Source organism: Sorex fumeus, unplaced genomic scaffold (genome assembly GCF_029834395.1).
Source record: "Sorex fumeus unplaced genomic scaffold, SorFum_2.1 ptg000129l, whole genome shotgun sequence".
NCBI classification, from domain to species: Eukaryota; Metazoa; Chordata; class Mammalia; order Eulipotyphla; family Soricidae; genus Sorex; species Sorex fumeus.
In genome coordinates this window covers 14,472,238-14,490,518 of record NW_026606186.1, presented here as the reverse complement: position 1 = coordinate 14,490,518, position 18,281 = coordinate 14,472,238, and the positions used below count along the sequence as shown (strand labels likewise).

At 41.8% G+C, this 18,281-nt stretch overlaps 1 protein-coding gene across 4 annotated transcripts in view; it reads right to left on the bottom strand.

Moving 5' to 3' along the window:
* The window catches only part of ASTN2 (astrotactin 2), a 1,072,177-nt gene that overhangs the window by 768,915 nt on the left and 284,981 nt on the right, over positions 1-18,281 (bottom strand). For 2 of the 4 annotated variants that reach the window (XM_056138490.1, XM_056138491.1), the window contains exon 4: positions 6,357-6,509. The exons of 1 other annotated variant lie outside the window; for it this stretch is intronic. In XM_056138490.1, the coding sequence (XP_055994465.1) occupies positions 6,357-6,509 (153 nt within the window). The remainder of the gene's footprint in view (positions 1-6,356; positions 6,510-18,281) is intronic. One more of the 4 variants, XM_056138493.1, reaches the window with a different exon arrangement.

Below are 18,281 nucleotides of genomic sequence, written 5' to 3'. Positions count from 1 at the left end.
GGCTTCTGATCAATGTTTTTGTTTTACAGCTACTGTCCCTTTGGGGCTGTGTTCACGTTCAACTCTTTTTAAGAAGGCAACTGCAAAAGTTTGAGAAGCCCCCAAGGCAAGTGACAGAAAAGTGTTCTAAACATAATAGTGACAAGACCAGATTCAGTACAATTACAAAAGAATGTTCCAACCATCAGGGTAGGCAACAGAGTTGTGGATACAGTGGCTGCTGTCAGAGACTAGATAAGGCCTAATTAAAATCCACCAAGCCAGGGCCAGAGAGAATAGTACAGAGGGTAAGTTACTTTCCTTCACCAACATTGCATATGATCCCCTGAGCAACATAGGAAGTGATCCCTGAGCTCAGGGATCTAAGTGCTGCCAGCGGTAGCCCCCCAATCAAAATAAACAAATCCAAGCAGAGGCAATGACAAGGACTGGAGGCTAAAAGAGAAGGACCCCAATGACTATGACGCTACTACCTTCTCTTTCTGCCAGCAGCAGACTACACGTTTTGCAGGTGCTACCCTCCTGTGGCATATGTGATTTTTCATATCACCAGCAAGGCTTTGCAGATGAGAAAACTGGAGCCAATGCTAAATGCAGCTTTTTAATTTGCTTGCGCTCATCAGTCAATCAGTCAAGAGTAGAATTACATTTGAAGTACAAATGTTTCTGCACTTTTAAAACCAGAGGCGAAGTCTGGTTTTTAAGGTGCATCACTCAACCTGTGAGGATACCAGGAAAGCCTTGCTCACATTGGATGATGTCTTCCTCTGCATGAGTTAAATGCCACCATCTCATATTCATTGCCCAGTGGCCACTGGGTGATTGTTGCCTCATTAAACCCTGATGCAGACAAGAAGGCAGCAGGCAGTGCTGTCCAGCCTTCCCCTTCTGCCTGAGGACAATGCACTTCAGCACCCACTGGCTTCTCCAGAGGAAACCACAGCTACAGAAACACATTGAAGCTGCTTTTCACCATGTGCTTAATCCCTTGGATTGGCTCTCAGCTCCCCAGTTCATCTGCTGTGAACTGCTGGGTCCATGGGACAGGCATAGAGCTTAGTAAAACAGAAACAGGTCAGGAGCTCCCACTCTGGGCCAGAAGGTCAGTAGCCACAGTAGGGTCAGGGAGAGAACAGACAGTGCTAGATAAGGGATTCGGACCATCATATTCAGGGTCTAAATGATCATTGAGGGTGTTGCAGTACTTCAAAAATTGCATTTATTAGATACTTATGTTCTTCAAGATGTGAATGAAAGTTCTGGGAATAGGGGTAAGTAGTGGCAAAAAGTCAAATGCATGTTCAAGGTGATCTCACAGACATTCAGTTAAAGCAGCCTCACTTTCTAGATGAGCAGGACCTTTGGATCTTTCAATGTCTAACGTGCATTCAGGAATTTCCAAGTGGGAACAGGAGGAGTTCCTCCCACTCCTATTGGTCATGAAAAGCTCCTGTACACAGGACTAGTGGTGGGATGTGTGCACCAGGAAAAGCTTGGTGACATCCCCCCCACCCCGCCCCTTTGTCTGTTGCAAAACCCTCATCTGATGGTGCTGGTAAAAATCACAAACATAATGTTATTAAGCCATTTTGAAAATTGCTTTAACAGCATCCACTTGAGCACAGTTAATGTGCCATCCATCAGTGAGTCGATCTCAAAGGGAAACAGGATTCCCGGGGGATCTGTGCCAGAAGGGTTTCGTTTATCCTCAATTCCTCTTACACCTTCAATTTGAAAGTTATAAAACAGAGCTACTTCACAATGATCTTTGGGGTTAATATGCCCATTTACACAACAAATATTTATTAAGCACTTTCTATGCATTAGGTTTATGGATATGAAGCTTATATTTTAGAAAGAAAGACAGTAAACAAGCAAATAAAATTAATTCTGGACCACAGTTCTGTAGAAATTAAAAAAAAAAGAAATGAGAGATAGTGATGGAAGGAGTAGATATATTATAAGGTGAGACTGGATTGTACTGGGAAAGCCTGAGAGGCTAACACTGGAGGTAAGAGTGCAAGAGTTAGATTTTGGAACTTTGGGTTAAATGCCTAGAATTTATTTGGATTGATTGGATTGAATTGCTGGGTCCTATAGAAACTCAATTCCTAGTTTTTTGAAAAGGGGTTCTATTGTTTTCCAAAAAGGTTGACCAGTCAACATTCTAATCAACCAAGAATGAGGGCTCTTTTTCCCCCACATCCATGCCAATACTGTTCGTTTCTGTTCTTTGTGAAGTGTGCTAATGTTAATGGTGTGCAGAGAGAGTTCATTGTTTTGATTTGCATTTCCTCGATAAGTGATCTAGAACATTTTTTTTCATTTTGGCAATCTGTGTGTTTTCTTTGAAGCAGGTTTGTTTGTTTGTTTGTTTTGTTGTTGTTGTTTTGTTTTTAGGGCCACAGGCCACCATGCCCAGGGCTTACTCCTGGCTTTACACTCAGGGTTCACTTCCGGTGGTGCTCAAGGGACCATATGGGATGCTAGGGATCAAACGTGGGTCAGCCATGTGAAGGCCAGTGCCCTACCTACTGTACTATTTCACTCCAGCCCCTGAAACATTTTTAAATTAAAGATATATATATATATATATATATATATATATATATATCACGATCCATCACGGTCCTCCTGTTGTTCATCGATTTGCTCTAGCAAGCCCAGTAACATCTCCATCATGAGACTTGTTACTGTGTTTGGCATATCAAGTACGTCACGGGTAGCTTGCCAGGCTCTGCCATGCGGGCAAGATACTCTCGGTAGCTTGCCAGGCTCTCCGAGAGGGGCGGAGGAATCAAACTCGAGTGGGGCATGTTGGCTGCGTGCAAGGCAAACGCCCTACCGCTGTGCTATCGCTCCAACCCATATATATACATATACATACATAAATATAGAATGTTTTATATATCTTGGGTATCAACCCTTTATCAGATGAGTGCTGGGCAAATATTCTCTTCCAGTTTTATCTCTTTCCCTCCTCAAAGAGTGGAAAGGTGATAAAATCAGTCTGGGGGAAACAGAGAGAGAGAGAGAGAGAGAGAGAGAGAGAGAGAGAGAGAGAAAGAGAGAGAGAAGAGAGCAGAAGAGGTTCTATGTGGTGGGGACCCCATAAGCTGTACTCTTACTATATAAAGGCATCTGTGTGGCTGTAATATAAGAAAAATGCCAAGCCAATGAAAAGGGAAGGAGCCAATGCAGACAGAGTTGGATCTCTACATCATGGCATGGAGATTTCCATGAAATCTCACAATAAAGAAAATGATGAAATATTTTAAGCAGAAAAAAACCTTATTTAGTATATATTATATATCTCAGGAATGTGGCTGTTTTGGAATGACTGAATCTCAAGAAGTGTACAGCTGTAAGCAGCAGTCATAGTGGAGATTGAAATGGAGAGGAGAGATTTGAAAAATCTTTAGGAGAAAAACAAATTCCTTCCTGCATTAGTTTGCTTAAGACCCGGAAAACTTGTAAATTAAAGTAACTTGCTATCATAGATTTTCATTAACAATCTAATTCTGAAATTCTGCTCTCGGTGTGGGAAACAGATTCCAAAGTGAAGGCCAAGCTTTATGCAATAAACAACAATGACTCTATGGGGCACGATTTATAATGGCAAAACATTAAAATGCTCCGAGTGCTGAATAGTAGGGGCCTGGGTAAAACAATTATGACACATCTTTTGACAACATCAGCAATATTAAAAACATTAGTTAATGACACTAAGGAAACAAATTCAGATTGGTAGAAATAAACTGGAGGTTATGAATTTGGATTCATCCCTGGTTAATGATAAGGGTGAATTTTATAAGGAGGATATAAGGGTTCTTGGGCTTGAGAGATAAGATAGCCATTCATGTTCTTGCCTTGTATATGGCCAACTCTGGTTTCATTCCCAGCACTGCATATGATTCCCCAAGCATTTTCAGGAGTCACCCCGATTATGGAGCCAAGCATAAAACCTGAACACTGCTGAATTTGGCCCAAAACATCTTACAGGGATAGGGTGGGGTGGGATTCTTGGAAAATGATGGAGTAATAAAGATTCTATTCAGTAAGGCCGAGTAGAATTACAAGTGACCATCCACACCCAGTGTAGAACACTGTCAATTTAGAAATGGGAGTCATTTTGGTAGCAATGACAAGGTGGAGAACAAAAAGGCCAGCAGAAGCAGTTGAAGCAAGAGGTTTGCACAGAAGCCATCCAGAGCAATAGAGGACTCAGCTAGCACAGTGACTGTGACAGTCACAGCAGTACCAGGCCAAACAGCATCTTCTGAAACACATTAGCTGAACATCTGAGACAGTCTATAGATCCTTACAGTGGTCCTCTAGGATAGATTTTCTCAATCTTTTCTAACCATGATCCTTTTCCAATCTTGTTTCCATTCCGAGACACCCCTCCCTCCCCATCCTTGATTGGCCATCAAGCCCATGCTATGGTCTTCTGTATACATGATTTTAACCTGTGGCTGCCTTGGAATATCCTGTAGCTCACAAGATTAATTTTATGCTACTCTAGGAAGTTCAAGAATCACTATACTTTTGTATTTTTCTGTTTGCAGTGCTTAGGGATCAAAACAAAGTTTTACACATATTCTATTGCTATCAGCAGTCCTCTGATAGAGTGATCTGCATTCCCAGTCCACATAAGAGGAAACAGAATGACAGACATCTAAAGACTTTTCCAAACCATGTGAGCTGAAAGGGACTGGGCTGGGATTAACATCCAAACACCAAAGCAACTGCTCTTAGTCATGACAAAAATGGGTCAGTCTGGTTATTTCCTTGTGAGTTCCCAAAAGAAAAGCCACCACTAACTTTTCCCTCAATATAAAAACTCAGTCTAGAATGTTTTTTGGTTGCTCACAAGATTCAGAGCATCACATGACTCAGTCTATCATTCCCAGCAAATAGCAAGGTTCTACCATATTTACAGATATCATTTAGACCCAGAATACAAAGATGATTCAAACAATTAGTCAACAGCCACTTCAAGGTACTGCTGTCTGGCTAAGAACAAATTTTATTACAGAAAAATGAAGTTAGTGCTTAACACAGGTAAAGAGAAGGGGGTAATTTGCCCATGGAAATGTGCAGTCTGAGATATTCAGTGATGCCACAGAAACATGTCACATAGGCTAAACTGGAAAGACTAATAGGACTGGAAGTAGGACCTCACTAGCACAGGACATAGTGGCTTGGTTGAGAAATTTGGGACTTGGACTGCTCAGTGCTTCCTGACTTGACTTTCAATGCCTCCATTCTGACTTGTTTATGCAATTTTCAGCACTATTGAGAAGTTATTTCCAAAATAAGAACTCTCTTCTACCTGTTTCAAAAGAGTGCTGAGCATCAAAGCAGACCCTACTGTCTGAAATAAGTGTTAATAAAAGACAACAATTATTCCAAGGACTTAGATCAGAGACTTAAGGCATGGAAATTACACAGAAGGAGAGCACATGATTTAGAAGATATTAAGCGATCAGAGCTTGAAGGTCACCTTTATAAGTCTGAATAACTCTGAATACACTGAACAAACAATAAGACTATTGGAATACGCAGTCAGGGAGGACAAAATCAGAACCAACGTACAAGAATAGGAGAAATGTGAGGCAGAAAGAAGAGTGACCAGTCGGAAACTACTAAGTGGACTGGTGAAAAAAGGGATGGGATTTGGAATCAGGTGATAACACGGAAATAGTGTCATATACACAGTGGGTCCGAAGTAGAAGGAAAAGAATAGAAGGAAGAAGAATGGGATTAAGGAAAAACAAGGAAAGACATGCTTTTTATTGCACACTGGGCTGGACACTGTACTAAGATATTATAACAATGCCAGGAGATGAAAGTGGCTTAGAGAAATAGAGCAAGCAAGATGGCATGATTAGTTAACAGCCAAGGCAACAGTTGGAGCCGCTTCTGTCTAATCTGCAGCACTAATAATCTTGGCATCTACACTACTCAGGCTTTTGAAGCAGGAGCCATACCCTGTGCTGAGATCCCAGGCAGAGAAGTTCTTCCACAAGAACTTTTTTCATCTTGAACTTTACAAAATGGCAGCAGCCACCATTGAAGAGTTTCTGCTGTGTTCAGGTCCTGTGCTAGAATCTCTGTAGATTATTACTTTATCTTTTTAACCACTGATCAGTTAATGATCCACTCCTTGGTTAGGTGGGGCTCAGAGAGAGTGAGCTGTCCAGCAAGGTCAAGACTTAGCTGAGATGATTTACCAGTGACATAAGACTGATGAACACAGAGATGGAAAAGAAGAAAGAGCAGCATCTCCATGTGTCTTCAGGTCTTGGACCAAGCCCACTGATAACCTAGAATGAGGTGCTGGGATGGCCTACCTCGAGACTTGCTCCTCCGCTTCCTCTTCCCTGCCGAGATGCTGCGAGGCGCTGAGTGCAGCTGACCGATCTCGATGGGTGTGTTAGCTCGGAAACTCTCCTTGAATTTCTGCATCAGGGACTCCACTGTCTCCTGCGTCGCCTCAGCTGCTGCTATAGGGCGGGTAATGGGGCTGAAGTTAGGGCTCGATCTGTCCCCAGTCCCCGGTGGACTGGGCCTGGCCACCCGAGTCCCTGGAACTCCCTCCCTGACCCAGTGATACAAGGAGCCAAGGTTCCAGGATAGATAGCATGATTATCTTGATCATTTTTTGTTGAAGATCTGCTATGTTCTAGGCATGGCCCCAAGTCCTTGACACATGGTGATGAAAGTCAGACATAATCCACAGCTCAAAGAATCTATAGTGTGGTAGAATAAATCTCCACACTTTATCAAAGTTCAATGATAGAAGAAATAAGAGAACTAGAAGGTGCCCTCTGAGAGTTAAGGAATATTTTCTGGTGGTATAAATATCTACACCAAGTCATCCAGAATAAGAACAAAAGAAGGTAAAATTGAGGTGATATTGCTGGAGATATTGGCAAAAGTGATATAGGGAGAAGGAGAAAGGTGTGTACAGAAATCAAAGCCAGAAATAACATGGTGCCCAAGTAGGTGAAAAGAGTTACATGTGGCTGCCACAGAGCATACAAAGACGGGATGAGGCAGTGATTTCGTCTCACTATCCCAAGGAAATTGAGTTGTCAGCTATCCCAAGGAAATTGGATTTCCTCTTCATGGCAAAAGCCAATCACCAAAAGGCTTTACATAAAAAAAACTACCATATTCAAATGAAATCTCTTTGGAAATCCCTTTGGAAATCTTCATATAGGCAGAACAATATTAACTGTTGTAACCAAGGCTGCACAGGACATCCTGACTTATAACTGGAACCTTGTGCCTTTTGTTCCCCTCACTCATTCCCGCCACTTCATGATTCTCCTGTCAGGTAACCACCATTCTGTTTTCCATCTCTCTGACTTGTTCAATTTTGCTTTGTTTGTGCATTTGTTTTTTTCTCCAGGTTCCACAAATAAGTTTATTCAATTTCATTCCCTCAGTTTGATATTTTTAAGGGCAATATTCCCATAAGATTTCAGTCTTTTCATGTCCAAATAGATTCTCCTATATATGTGTATACAACAAGTTCTTCCTCTACAAAATCACTGATGGATATGTAACTTGATTTCCTGTCTTGGTTACTATGACTAATGCTATGAGGAACATGGTAGACAATATATAAGTTCAGATTAGAATTATTGCTTTCTTATGCTTTGCCCTGGAACTAATACGACATTCTATGTCAATTCAGAAATGGAGTCCCTTTTTGGGATAGCAATTACAAATTGGAGGAAAGAGAAGGCAAGCTGAAGAGAGAGGGGTTTTCACAAGAGCCAGGTGGAGGCAATGGAGGCATGAATCAGATGACACCTGTAAGAGTCAGAGCAGGGCAGGGTCAAACAGAATTTCATGAGACAAACCTAGTGTTGTGACATGTGGAGACTGAGTACAATATTTCCACTTTACTAAAGGGAAAGTGAGAGCTCCCTCCGATCAAGCAATGACTAACTCCAGGCCAGCCATGATGGTCATGTTTTCTAACTCTTCCCAATATCCATTATAACTATCTCCTCTAATAATTTTTCAGTAGCCACATTTTCACAAGATTTCAAAATTCAGATAAGTGGAGATGCAGAGAATAGTGAGGTTGGGATAGCAGTAAGAATAAGATGGAAGATAAAAGAAAAATATATATATGCCAGAGAAGGAAGAAGAGAGATATTGTAAAGGCAAAGAGAGGGAATAAAAAAAGAAAATTGCTGACTGGCCTTCATACCTTTGTTCTGAGAAATCCCCAGTGAGAGCCCTGACTTTGAAATCTTCAAACTCAGCTTTCCCACCTCTGTATCTCCAGAATGTGAGGGTATTTCTTCAGTCTGATCTCCCTGCTGTTTCAAGTCAAGAAATGGGACATGCCAAAGATTCCTGTTTCTCTGAAGAGGTTTCACCAGACTAGACCAAGAGGACCTGGGAGCACCCTAACACCAGTTCTGTACGAACTGTTTTCCCAAGAAAGTTTGTCAGATCAGACAGATGTATGCAGTGCTAGACTGAACTGAACTCTGAACTCAACGAGAAGGGCTTTCTATGGGTATAGGGGGACTCTATTTGCAAAGAAACAGATAAGGGAATTAACCACACAATTGGAACCATATGGTGGCATGTAAACTTCCTTATCTGTTCTTGGGCACTCAGGGCTGCTTTTGAAGTCATGAAATTTACATACAAGTGGTACTACATGGAAAGTATCATGTTAATCGAAATGAGTCAGAAAGAGAGGGATAGACATAGAAAGATTGCACTCATCTGGGGAACATAAAGTGACAAAATTGGAGACTAACACCCAAGAATAGCCAAGATAAGTACCAGGAGGTTTGCTCCATGGCTTGGAGGCCAGCCATACATGCTAGGGGAAAGGAGAGCTCAGATAGAGAAGGGAGCACCAAATAAAGGGTGTTGGGATGACCCTCCCAGGATGGGAGAAGAATGCTGAAAGTAGACTATAGACCAAACATGATTGCTACTCACTGTCTCTTTTGCAAACCACAACACCCAAAAGGAGAGAGAGAACAAAAGGGAATGCCCTGCCATAGAGGTAGGGTGGGATGGGGGGGTGGGGGTGGGAGGGATACTGGGACCCGTGATAGTGGAAAATGGGCACTGGTGGAGGGATGGGTATTTGATCATTGTATAACTGAAATCCAAGCACAAAAATTTTTAAGTGTACAACTGTACCTCATGGTGTTTCACTAATAAAAATAAAAAAAACCAACTTCCTCATCTGCCTCCTTTGCTCCTGGTGTATTTAAAAGTTAAACTAAGTTAAACTAAGAAGAAGATCCAAAAATGGGACCCCTACTTTATGTCTGAGATGGAAATGCATCCAGAAAGAAGCAGCTATCCAATACTTTGAAGCACCATCATGGTCAAACCCAGAGGGCAAAGTGATTTGACCAAAATGGTAATATTAGGGTGCTCTTGTGGTTAAAGGTTTAGAACAATCCATAAACTAAGATTCTCCAAGGGAGAGATACATAAAAGTCAGCCAAAATCCATACATTTACTCTTCTCATTCACTCATTTATTCATTCATCTGTGCATTCAATAATATTTTCAGAAAAAAAGCCTACTATGTATCTAATGAGCACAGGGAAGACATCCTAATCGGCTGAGGCTGTCAATGAAATCTAAACAGTAGAAATGCATATCTTTTTTTCCCCACAATTCTGGAGTCTGGAAGTCTGAGATCAGGGTGTCGGCAAGGTTTGGCTTAGGTGTGGGCTCTCTTCCTGATTTGAAGATGGATGGTTAGCATTTTTCATCTAATCATTTTGTTCTTACATGGAGGCAAGAGTCAGAGAGGGAGAGAAAGAGAGGGAGAAAATCAGGGTATTTAATTAGAGACCACATTTATAATCTCACTCTCTCTCAATTGCTCCTAAAGATTCTGTTTTCAATGTGGTTTTTTCTATGGACTAAATTTTTGTGCCACCAAATTTCATACATAGCAACTTGAACTCTGAATAAGACCATATCTGGAAAGAAGGATTTTAAGAGGTAAAGTTAAATAAAGTCCCAAGGATGGGGCAGATGCTATTGGGCTGGCATCTCTTTATCTCAACATGCACACTCCAATGAAAGGCCATGTGAGCATACAGTGAGAAAACTGCAATTTGCAAGCCAGAATCCGGTTGGCCTCCCCACCTTGGACTAGCTTCCAAATACATGCAAAAAAAAATTCTTGTTATTTATGCAACGCAGATTTTGATATTTTTTTATGACAGTTCAAACAGACTAGCACAGTCATACTAGAGGCTATAGCTTTAACACATGAATTTGTGGGGGACACAGACATTTAGTCCATATCAAGTTACAATAGAAAAACTAAGCCCCCAAGGCCCCCAACACTCCCCATATAGGCAGAAAACGCAACATAAATGAAATGGCTGCCATAGAAATAGGAATTGTACAGGGGTTTAGTCCAAAGTGGAGGTGAACGATGACAGAGAACACTCTGTTAAAGGAATAGAACCACATCTAGGAATTATGCTTCCGGGTAGTAAACAAAGTGATGAAGATCTGAAATGAATGGCAGAAGTAAAGCTGCAAGTAGGATGAGGAAAGAGGTACAGGGATGAGGTCAAGAGACCAAGAGAGGCAGAGTGAAGAGTCTAATCAAAGATACCTTAGGGGAAAGGGAAGACGTAGCCAGGGGAGCTGGAATAGTTACAGCAATTAGTGTGAGAGAATGGTTGAGAAATGGGAAGTTCTGGTCCCAAAAGAAACTTCACCTCAGCCTTTGCCTCATCCTGACCTTCTGAGCTTTGCTAAGGCTAGAACATGCTGATAATTTCAGAAAGGAGACTGACATGATCTGATTTTCACTGAGGAATGATTTCCCTGGCAGCAGAAAGAAGACTGGAGAAGAGCAAAATGGAAGTGGAAGACCTTGCCTATATGATTAGAGGTAGTCCATATGAGATGATGAAGATGTGGATGGGTAGAAGAAGCAGAGAGAGAAAGAGATAAAGGAAAAGCAGCAGGGGCAATAGGGATGGAGTAGTCACCACTGAAGGTAGAGAAGTGAGCACAGTTAAGAGATATTTGTAAGTACAACTCCCTGCAAACAGGGTAACTGATTGAAAAGGGTAGCTCAGTGACACGAATGAGTGCAATGTAAATTCTAGTAATTTGGGAGGTGTGAAGGGCATACCCATCAGTACTCTGGGGCTACACTCCCAGTGTGCTGCTTGGGGATTATATCCTGATTGAATTTGTGGACTACGCAGTGTTGGGGAATTGAACCTGGAGCTTCTGCATGCAAAGCATTCTGTGCTCCAGCCCTTTGAGACCTGTCCTAAGGCCCAACTTCTGGTATTTTGATGTCCCATAGATGTAAAAAATGTAGAATGATAGTAATTCTCTGTGAAAGGACAAAACTTGAAGGAGTGTGTGTGCACGTGTGTGTGTATGTGTGTGTGTGTGTGTGTGTGTGTGCGCATGCGCGCACACACACAAGCGGGTGGAGGAGCTGAGGGGTGAGAGTTTGGATTAAGATCATAATCCTTTGTGGTGGATTCCATTTATCTAAGACCTGAAGTTATATGAGCCTCATGCTCACAGAGAGCCGAACTCTCAGAGGTCTCTAATACATGCATTTTTTGGAAAAAGATACAAGAGACTGTGTGCAGAGGTTACAGATGGATATGAGCTTCTGGCATAGGCACTGAACATGTATCCAGCCCTGATCTGACTGGCCACTGCCCAGACCCATCCTGCACCTGAGGTTCATAGCACTCACTTGTGTCCTGGAGGCACACCCTCTAGAGTCCTTACCTGGATTTAAGCTGGGTTTATGCTGTGGGATGTTTTAACAGGATTGGGAAGGAGAGAATCTGGGGACACGTCATCCTTGTTTATTCTCTACACTTTTTTCTGATAGAGACTGGTTCCTTATCTGATTTCAACTTATGCCAGGAGACCCTTCTCTGCAGATCCAGTCTTGCAGACTTGCATACCGCATTCCCTTTCCCTGCCCCTTTAGTTCTAGTTGTTAAGTTTTCTAGTATTTCTTGACACCAATATCTTAACACCACCCATGCGAGCCCTGGACTCTGCCAACATCTCAAAAATAGGTGAATGATTTTCTCCTAAAAATATCTCTCAAGAGTGACTTCACTGTCCCACAAGGTCCTAGAATAATACACAAGCCCTTTTCCTTATGGCTCTAACATTCAGTAATTCCTAAAGGTCAGCATCTTCCTATTATGCTATTTCTGCTTTGCTGCCTCCAGAGCTGATGCAGATTTGACTGGCTAGGTGGAGAAGACACACAGAGACGAAAGATTTGCTCCCCTGGGCTTCCAAGGTTTCTGATCCTGACTGTAGCAAATTCCGTCCATCTGCTTGGCTGCTCTTGCCTTGGCGACAGTGCCAAGAGCCCAAACAGGCTGTAGAGAGGGGAGGTGCTTCTGCCAGTCCCCCCATGGCCTCTTCCCTCCTGCCCACCTACCCCCATCCCATTTGGTAGTTCTATCAATATCAATATATCAAGTTGTCCAAACAAGCCACATTACCTCCTGCTCCCTGCTGAGCTCTGCCTCCCTAGAGCAGCAAAATGCTCACCCGTTGCCTGGATGGATGCAACAGATGGTGCTTTATCTGAGCATCGCGGCAGGCCTAGGAAAGGGAGGGTAGGGGGAGCTGTCTCTTTCTAATTGACATATGAGAGACTATCAGGTTTAATGGGAATGAACCGCTGGGGCCTAAGGAGAGGCCCCCAAGCTGAGAAAGAGATAAACTGAGAAAGAGACAGAAAGAGAGGAGAGGGGGGAGGAGGAGGAAGAGATAACAGTGGAAGGAGAGAAGGGAAGCAAGAAGCAAAAGAAAGAGCGAACAGAAAGGGCAGAGAGGGAAGGAGAGGAGATGGCAAAGGGAAAAGGAGAAATCAAAAGAGAAGGGGCCCCTCCATGCTGTTTCCGCACTCCAGACAAGTCTCTGCCTGTGGAGTAGGAAGGGAGGTCATGCTGTGGCCATGCTGGTGTTTGATAATCTTACCTTTGACCTCTCCTTGAAATACAGGGCATGCACTTATACACACAAACACACACACACATACACACAAACACACACACACACACACACACGGCACACTTGGCATTCTGCCATGGAAACAAGTAGAGTTTAGGTTCAAGTTTCTCTGATGCCTTTAACACTGTCATGATGATTGTAGAATTCATCCTTTGTCTATAGAGGGGAAAAAAACCACTACTTCTGAAACCAACTCTGCCAGGCCAAAAAGGGGTCCAGTGTTTCCTTAGTTTTAATCACCAATTCTTCCTAATAGCTTTGAAAGTTAAATAGTGTTGGCTAGGGCTTAGAAATGGGGGAGATGGAGACTCTGAGAAGTTCCATTGTCTGCTACGGTCACAGTGCTTAGAAATAAAAGCTGGGGTTTAGATTATGGCGGATTTGGAATAGAGTGACTGAAAGTCCCCCATTCTGAACATACTCTTCCTGGGTTTCTGGGGGTGTTTGTGGGGTGGAGATGATGGCCTCTCATCTTGGGAGTTTGAACTGGTTGTCTCTGGACCTGGAAAGTAATTCTAACAAATAGGCCTTTCTTTATTTAGATCACCAGGATAATTTCAAGCTCCATGAAAGGGTTGGGGTGGGAGGGCGGATAGACCTGCTGTAAGTCAAAGGAAACTCCCTCTGCGGTGAGGGTCAAGACAGGCCAGTCTGTTTAGCTGAGGTACAGTTCACTCTCACTGCATGTTGGGGTTTAGAGAAACCAGACACAGCCTGACTCATAGCCTAACTCAAGTAAGAAAGAACAGTTCCTTGGGCTCCACAATCAGCACTCTCTTTGCCTCCCCACATCTCAGTTTCTCCTTCTATCAATATCTGTAGGCTTGTCAGGAAGTTTAGATGTGATTATATTCATATGGTTTCTACAAGCTTCTAGAACACAGTAAGAGTTCAAGAAAAATCTGTCATTACCCAATTTCTTGTCCTTTCCCCTTGAAGTTCATGATTGGTCAACATCTTTTTTCCTTCTTTCATTTAATAATTCAATGGTCCTTCCATTCTTTCATTTCAGAATTCATCTATAAGATAAGCACTCTGCAATTTCTTTCCAAATAACCTCGTCCCTTGCATTCATCGTAAAACTAGAGGTACTGAGAAGCAAAATTCATTTTTAAAAAAGAGTTGGGTGGGGGGAGTGCAAAACAAGGTGAAGCAATCAGTTCTCCACTTCCCATTGCTATTTCCCTGTTTCACTAAATTCTAGGATAATTTGAACCTCAAGTTCTATATGAACTCATTTTATGCTACAGCTTGACTCAGACTTGGTATCCTCGGAGAGTTGCTCAAACATTCTTCAAGATGCTTCTGGGAAGTTATAGTTTTTAGAGGAAACTGATATTACATGAAGATACTTTGAGTACTAAGATAACCTCTATCCTGTGGGTGAACTTCAGATAGTTAAAACAAACCTACACAAACAACAAAACAAAACACACTTGATACCCATTCACCTCCCAAAGAGAAAGGAATTCTGCCAGCAGACAGCAGACAACCTTTAGACTAAAGCTGAAACCTGACCTCCTAACTGGATCTCAAGTTTATCAGCCTACTCTGAACATTTTGGACTTAGCAGCTTCAATAATCACGTGTGTCAATTCCTTAAACTCAATCAATCAATTCAGAGATAGGAAAGGATGGATAAATGATAGGTCGGCAGAGAGAGAGATGAATATGAAGGATAAATCTAGAAGACCACCAAAGAGATATTAATGCAGTTATCTCCTATTGTCTTTGCTTTTCTGAATAATACTGTCCTCCCTTTGCATTGCCAGGATCTGGATGAGGCACAAATCTAAGGGACAAAGTAAACAGTAAACAAAGAAGGTGTCTAACCTTAAAGTCTACCTCCACTGGGAAGAACTGCTACAAATGCAAACAACATTAAATATGGAAGTTGTGAGAGCCCAAGTCCTCAACCCAATATCTCATCTATCTCACCTCTCACAGAATTCACCTTTACATGAAAAGAAAAAAATGTGAAAGAATTTTTTTATTTCTATATTTTAGCCAGATGATAAATCTCCACTAGTACAACAAATTTAAAATGCATGAGCATGGTACACATTTTATTTTTTTTAATGGCCACTCTTCCACTTCTCGGGGATAAAAACCTGACATACAGAATTTTCTCACATTTTTGTTTTTTCTCCCACATATTTTTTAAAAAGTCTTTGGTGCCTGGTACAGCTTATCTTCAAGCAAGCCAGTGACTGCAGACAAGACAAATGAACAAACAGTAAAAATAAATAAATTGGAAAATCTGGGAACAGCCTTTTATCCAGACACAATCTTGGCCCTGTCAGTAAATACCACAGATTCTATGGTGGTCATAATTTTTGATGGACAACTGCCTCAAGTTTGAAAGAGAGATAAATTTAGTGATATTTCCCTTTTGTTCTGGAAACCAAAACAACACCTTCCTGGTTCTCTGGAACTTATTCTTAGGGTTCACAGTCAAGACAGAGATGAATCTGTAAGATTCCTTCCTGCTTAATGGTCTCATAGTTCCAAACATAAATGAAAAGTGCTTTAAATAAGATGAATGGTGTAACCTCAAAAACTGCATTCTTCAGTTTGCAAAATTATTACATTTTCCAACTTAGGGTATCTTGCAACTTCCCATTTGAAAAAATCTAGAAAGGCAAAGAGATTACAAAGATATGGCTGGTATTGATTCCATAGGTCCACAGACCTGTGATAGAAAGGTCAACCAAATAAGAGCCTGGGCCAAAATCTTCTTTATTACCAGAATGGTGGCAAGGCCATCATGGAACCACTTTGGAATTAGTCATCATTTGGAATGTTAGCTATGTTTCTTACCAGATTCAAAATTGGAACAAATCATTCAAACACTCAGAACCTCTGCTGATATACAAGTGTTAAGAAGGGGGTTGCAGTTCCAAACTCAAAAAGCTGTTTTTGGATTAGATGAGGTGTTAAACTGTGTACTTCGGTGCCTGATACAAAGATGAGATGAGATCTCATCCCAAGATGAGAGTTAATATTATCACTGCCAAAAATGATCTTCCACCATCACCCCCTGAAAATGTAGACCTTCTGCTCAATCACAGGTGGCATGTGAATGCCAAAATACTTTCAGAGATTCATCCTTCCTCCACATGCACAGAAAGCCATGGATGTATCCCAACACCCCACGGGAGTGAGGCCGCCTTTGGGCAGAACTGACACTGTTCCTCCAATGCAGTTACTCAGCTATATCCAGAAACAGGAGCTAAGCATACAGAAGGCATTACCTCCTTAAAGCATAACGTTGCTGAGTATAAGAAACAGATACAGATAATAAAAATAGAATGTTCCCAGGTAAAGAGAAACATGTGACATGATGAGAACCCTTAGAACACACCTTCTAATTCATTTTGTGAATTGAAAGGAAACGGAAAATTCCCAGAGGACAGGCTAATTCATCTTAAAGGGTGCAAAACCAGGCAAAGAGGCCTGCATAAAGAGCTCTAGAAGTGGGTCTGAAGTGATAGAACTTCCAGGTAGGTTTGCCTTGCATGCAGTCAAACCTTGGATATGAGCCCTGGTACCACAAATAGCCCCCCAAGCCTTCCAGGAGTGATCCCTAAGCACAGAGCAAGGAGTAATCCCTGAGCACCACCTTTCATGGTCCTAAAAAAACCCAAATAACAACACCAAAAAAAAAGAGTTTTAATTAGTAGCCCAAAGGAATATGAAATATAGAGCAAACCCCAAACAGTCTGGATCTTCTGGAGACAAAAGAAAATGACAATTTACAACCGAGAAACTTCACCTTTAAGCTTGGCAGAAAGACCAGCTCTTTTTACACACTCTTCCCTTCTATCCTAAAACTGAGTTCAAAGTCATCTCTTTTAAAGAGCCCTACTCTCCAGCACCACTGGTCTTTCTTGCATCTGTTACTGTTATCCCAGATACTCTGGGTGGGATGAATGCATAGCACATAAAAATGGAACCAAGATAGGTTTAAACCTCTATTCCATCATTTACCAGTAATGTGCCTTTGGGTATTTGGCATATTCCTTACTTAACTCTGAAAGCCCCAACTGCCCAACCGCCTATCCATAAGAACTTGAGTATTAACTGCACCCTACCTCCCTGCCCCCAAATTGTGGTATGGGGCAAGAGTGATAGTACAGGTGGTAAAGTGTTTGCCTTACATGTGACCAACCCAGGTTCAATTCCTGGCACCTCATATGCTCCCCCAAGCCCACCAGGAGTGAGCCCTGAGTGCAAAGCCAAAAGTAAGTTTTATTAGTAGTCAAACACAAAGTGGAGTATAGAGAAAACCGCACACAGTTTTGTTCTTCTTGAGTGGGTGTGCCCCTACAAAATTCAACAGAACTGTGAAGTGCTTTTTTTTTTTTTATGAAATTCAATGTGAGAATAAAATACACACAGTGAATTTCTGTAGCAGAAATAGCAAGAACAGTGCACTCAAAATGTATGCTAAACTGGATGAAACATATTATTTATTATTATCATTATTATTGTTATTTTTAATCAGCTTAAATAAGATCAACTTACAGAAAAGCTTGAACCAAGTCAGTGGGAGGGTGGGAGAGGAGGGGTATAGTGGAAGTACTGGTGGTGTGGAATGTGCACTGGTGGAGGAACGGGGGTTTGATCATCGTATAATTGTAACACACATGAGAGATTGTAACTGTATCTCATGGTGATTCAATAAAATAAAAATAGAAAAATAAGAATATATTATATATATAACCTATCAAGTTCTATCATTCCCACTTTTTGTAGCTCACTTCCTCTGTATGAACACCTGAGCTCAAATTCCTTGTGCTCTTCTCCTATATAAACTTTATATCATCATCCCTGACTTCTGTTGTATTAACAAGTTTAAGTTCTACCTAGTTCAGTCTCATGATGGTTGCATCCAGTATTTTTGGCCTTCACCCAGGTCCTAGGAAGAGCTACAGCATTGTAGCACTGTAGCACTGTCCTCCCATTGTTTATGGATTTGTTCGAGCGGACACCAGTAACATCTTCATTGTGAGACTTGTTGTTACTGGTTTTGGCATATCGAATATGCCACGGGGAGCTTGCCTGGGGAACTTGCTAGGCTCTACTGCATGGGCAAAATACTCTCGGTAGCTTGCGAGGCTCTCCGAGTGGGGCAAAGGAATCGAAACCAGGTCAGTGCGTGCAAGGCAAAGGCCCTACCCACTGTGCTATCAGTGCAGCATTAATCCTGGAAGTATAGCCTTGGTTCATGG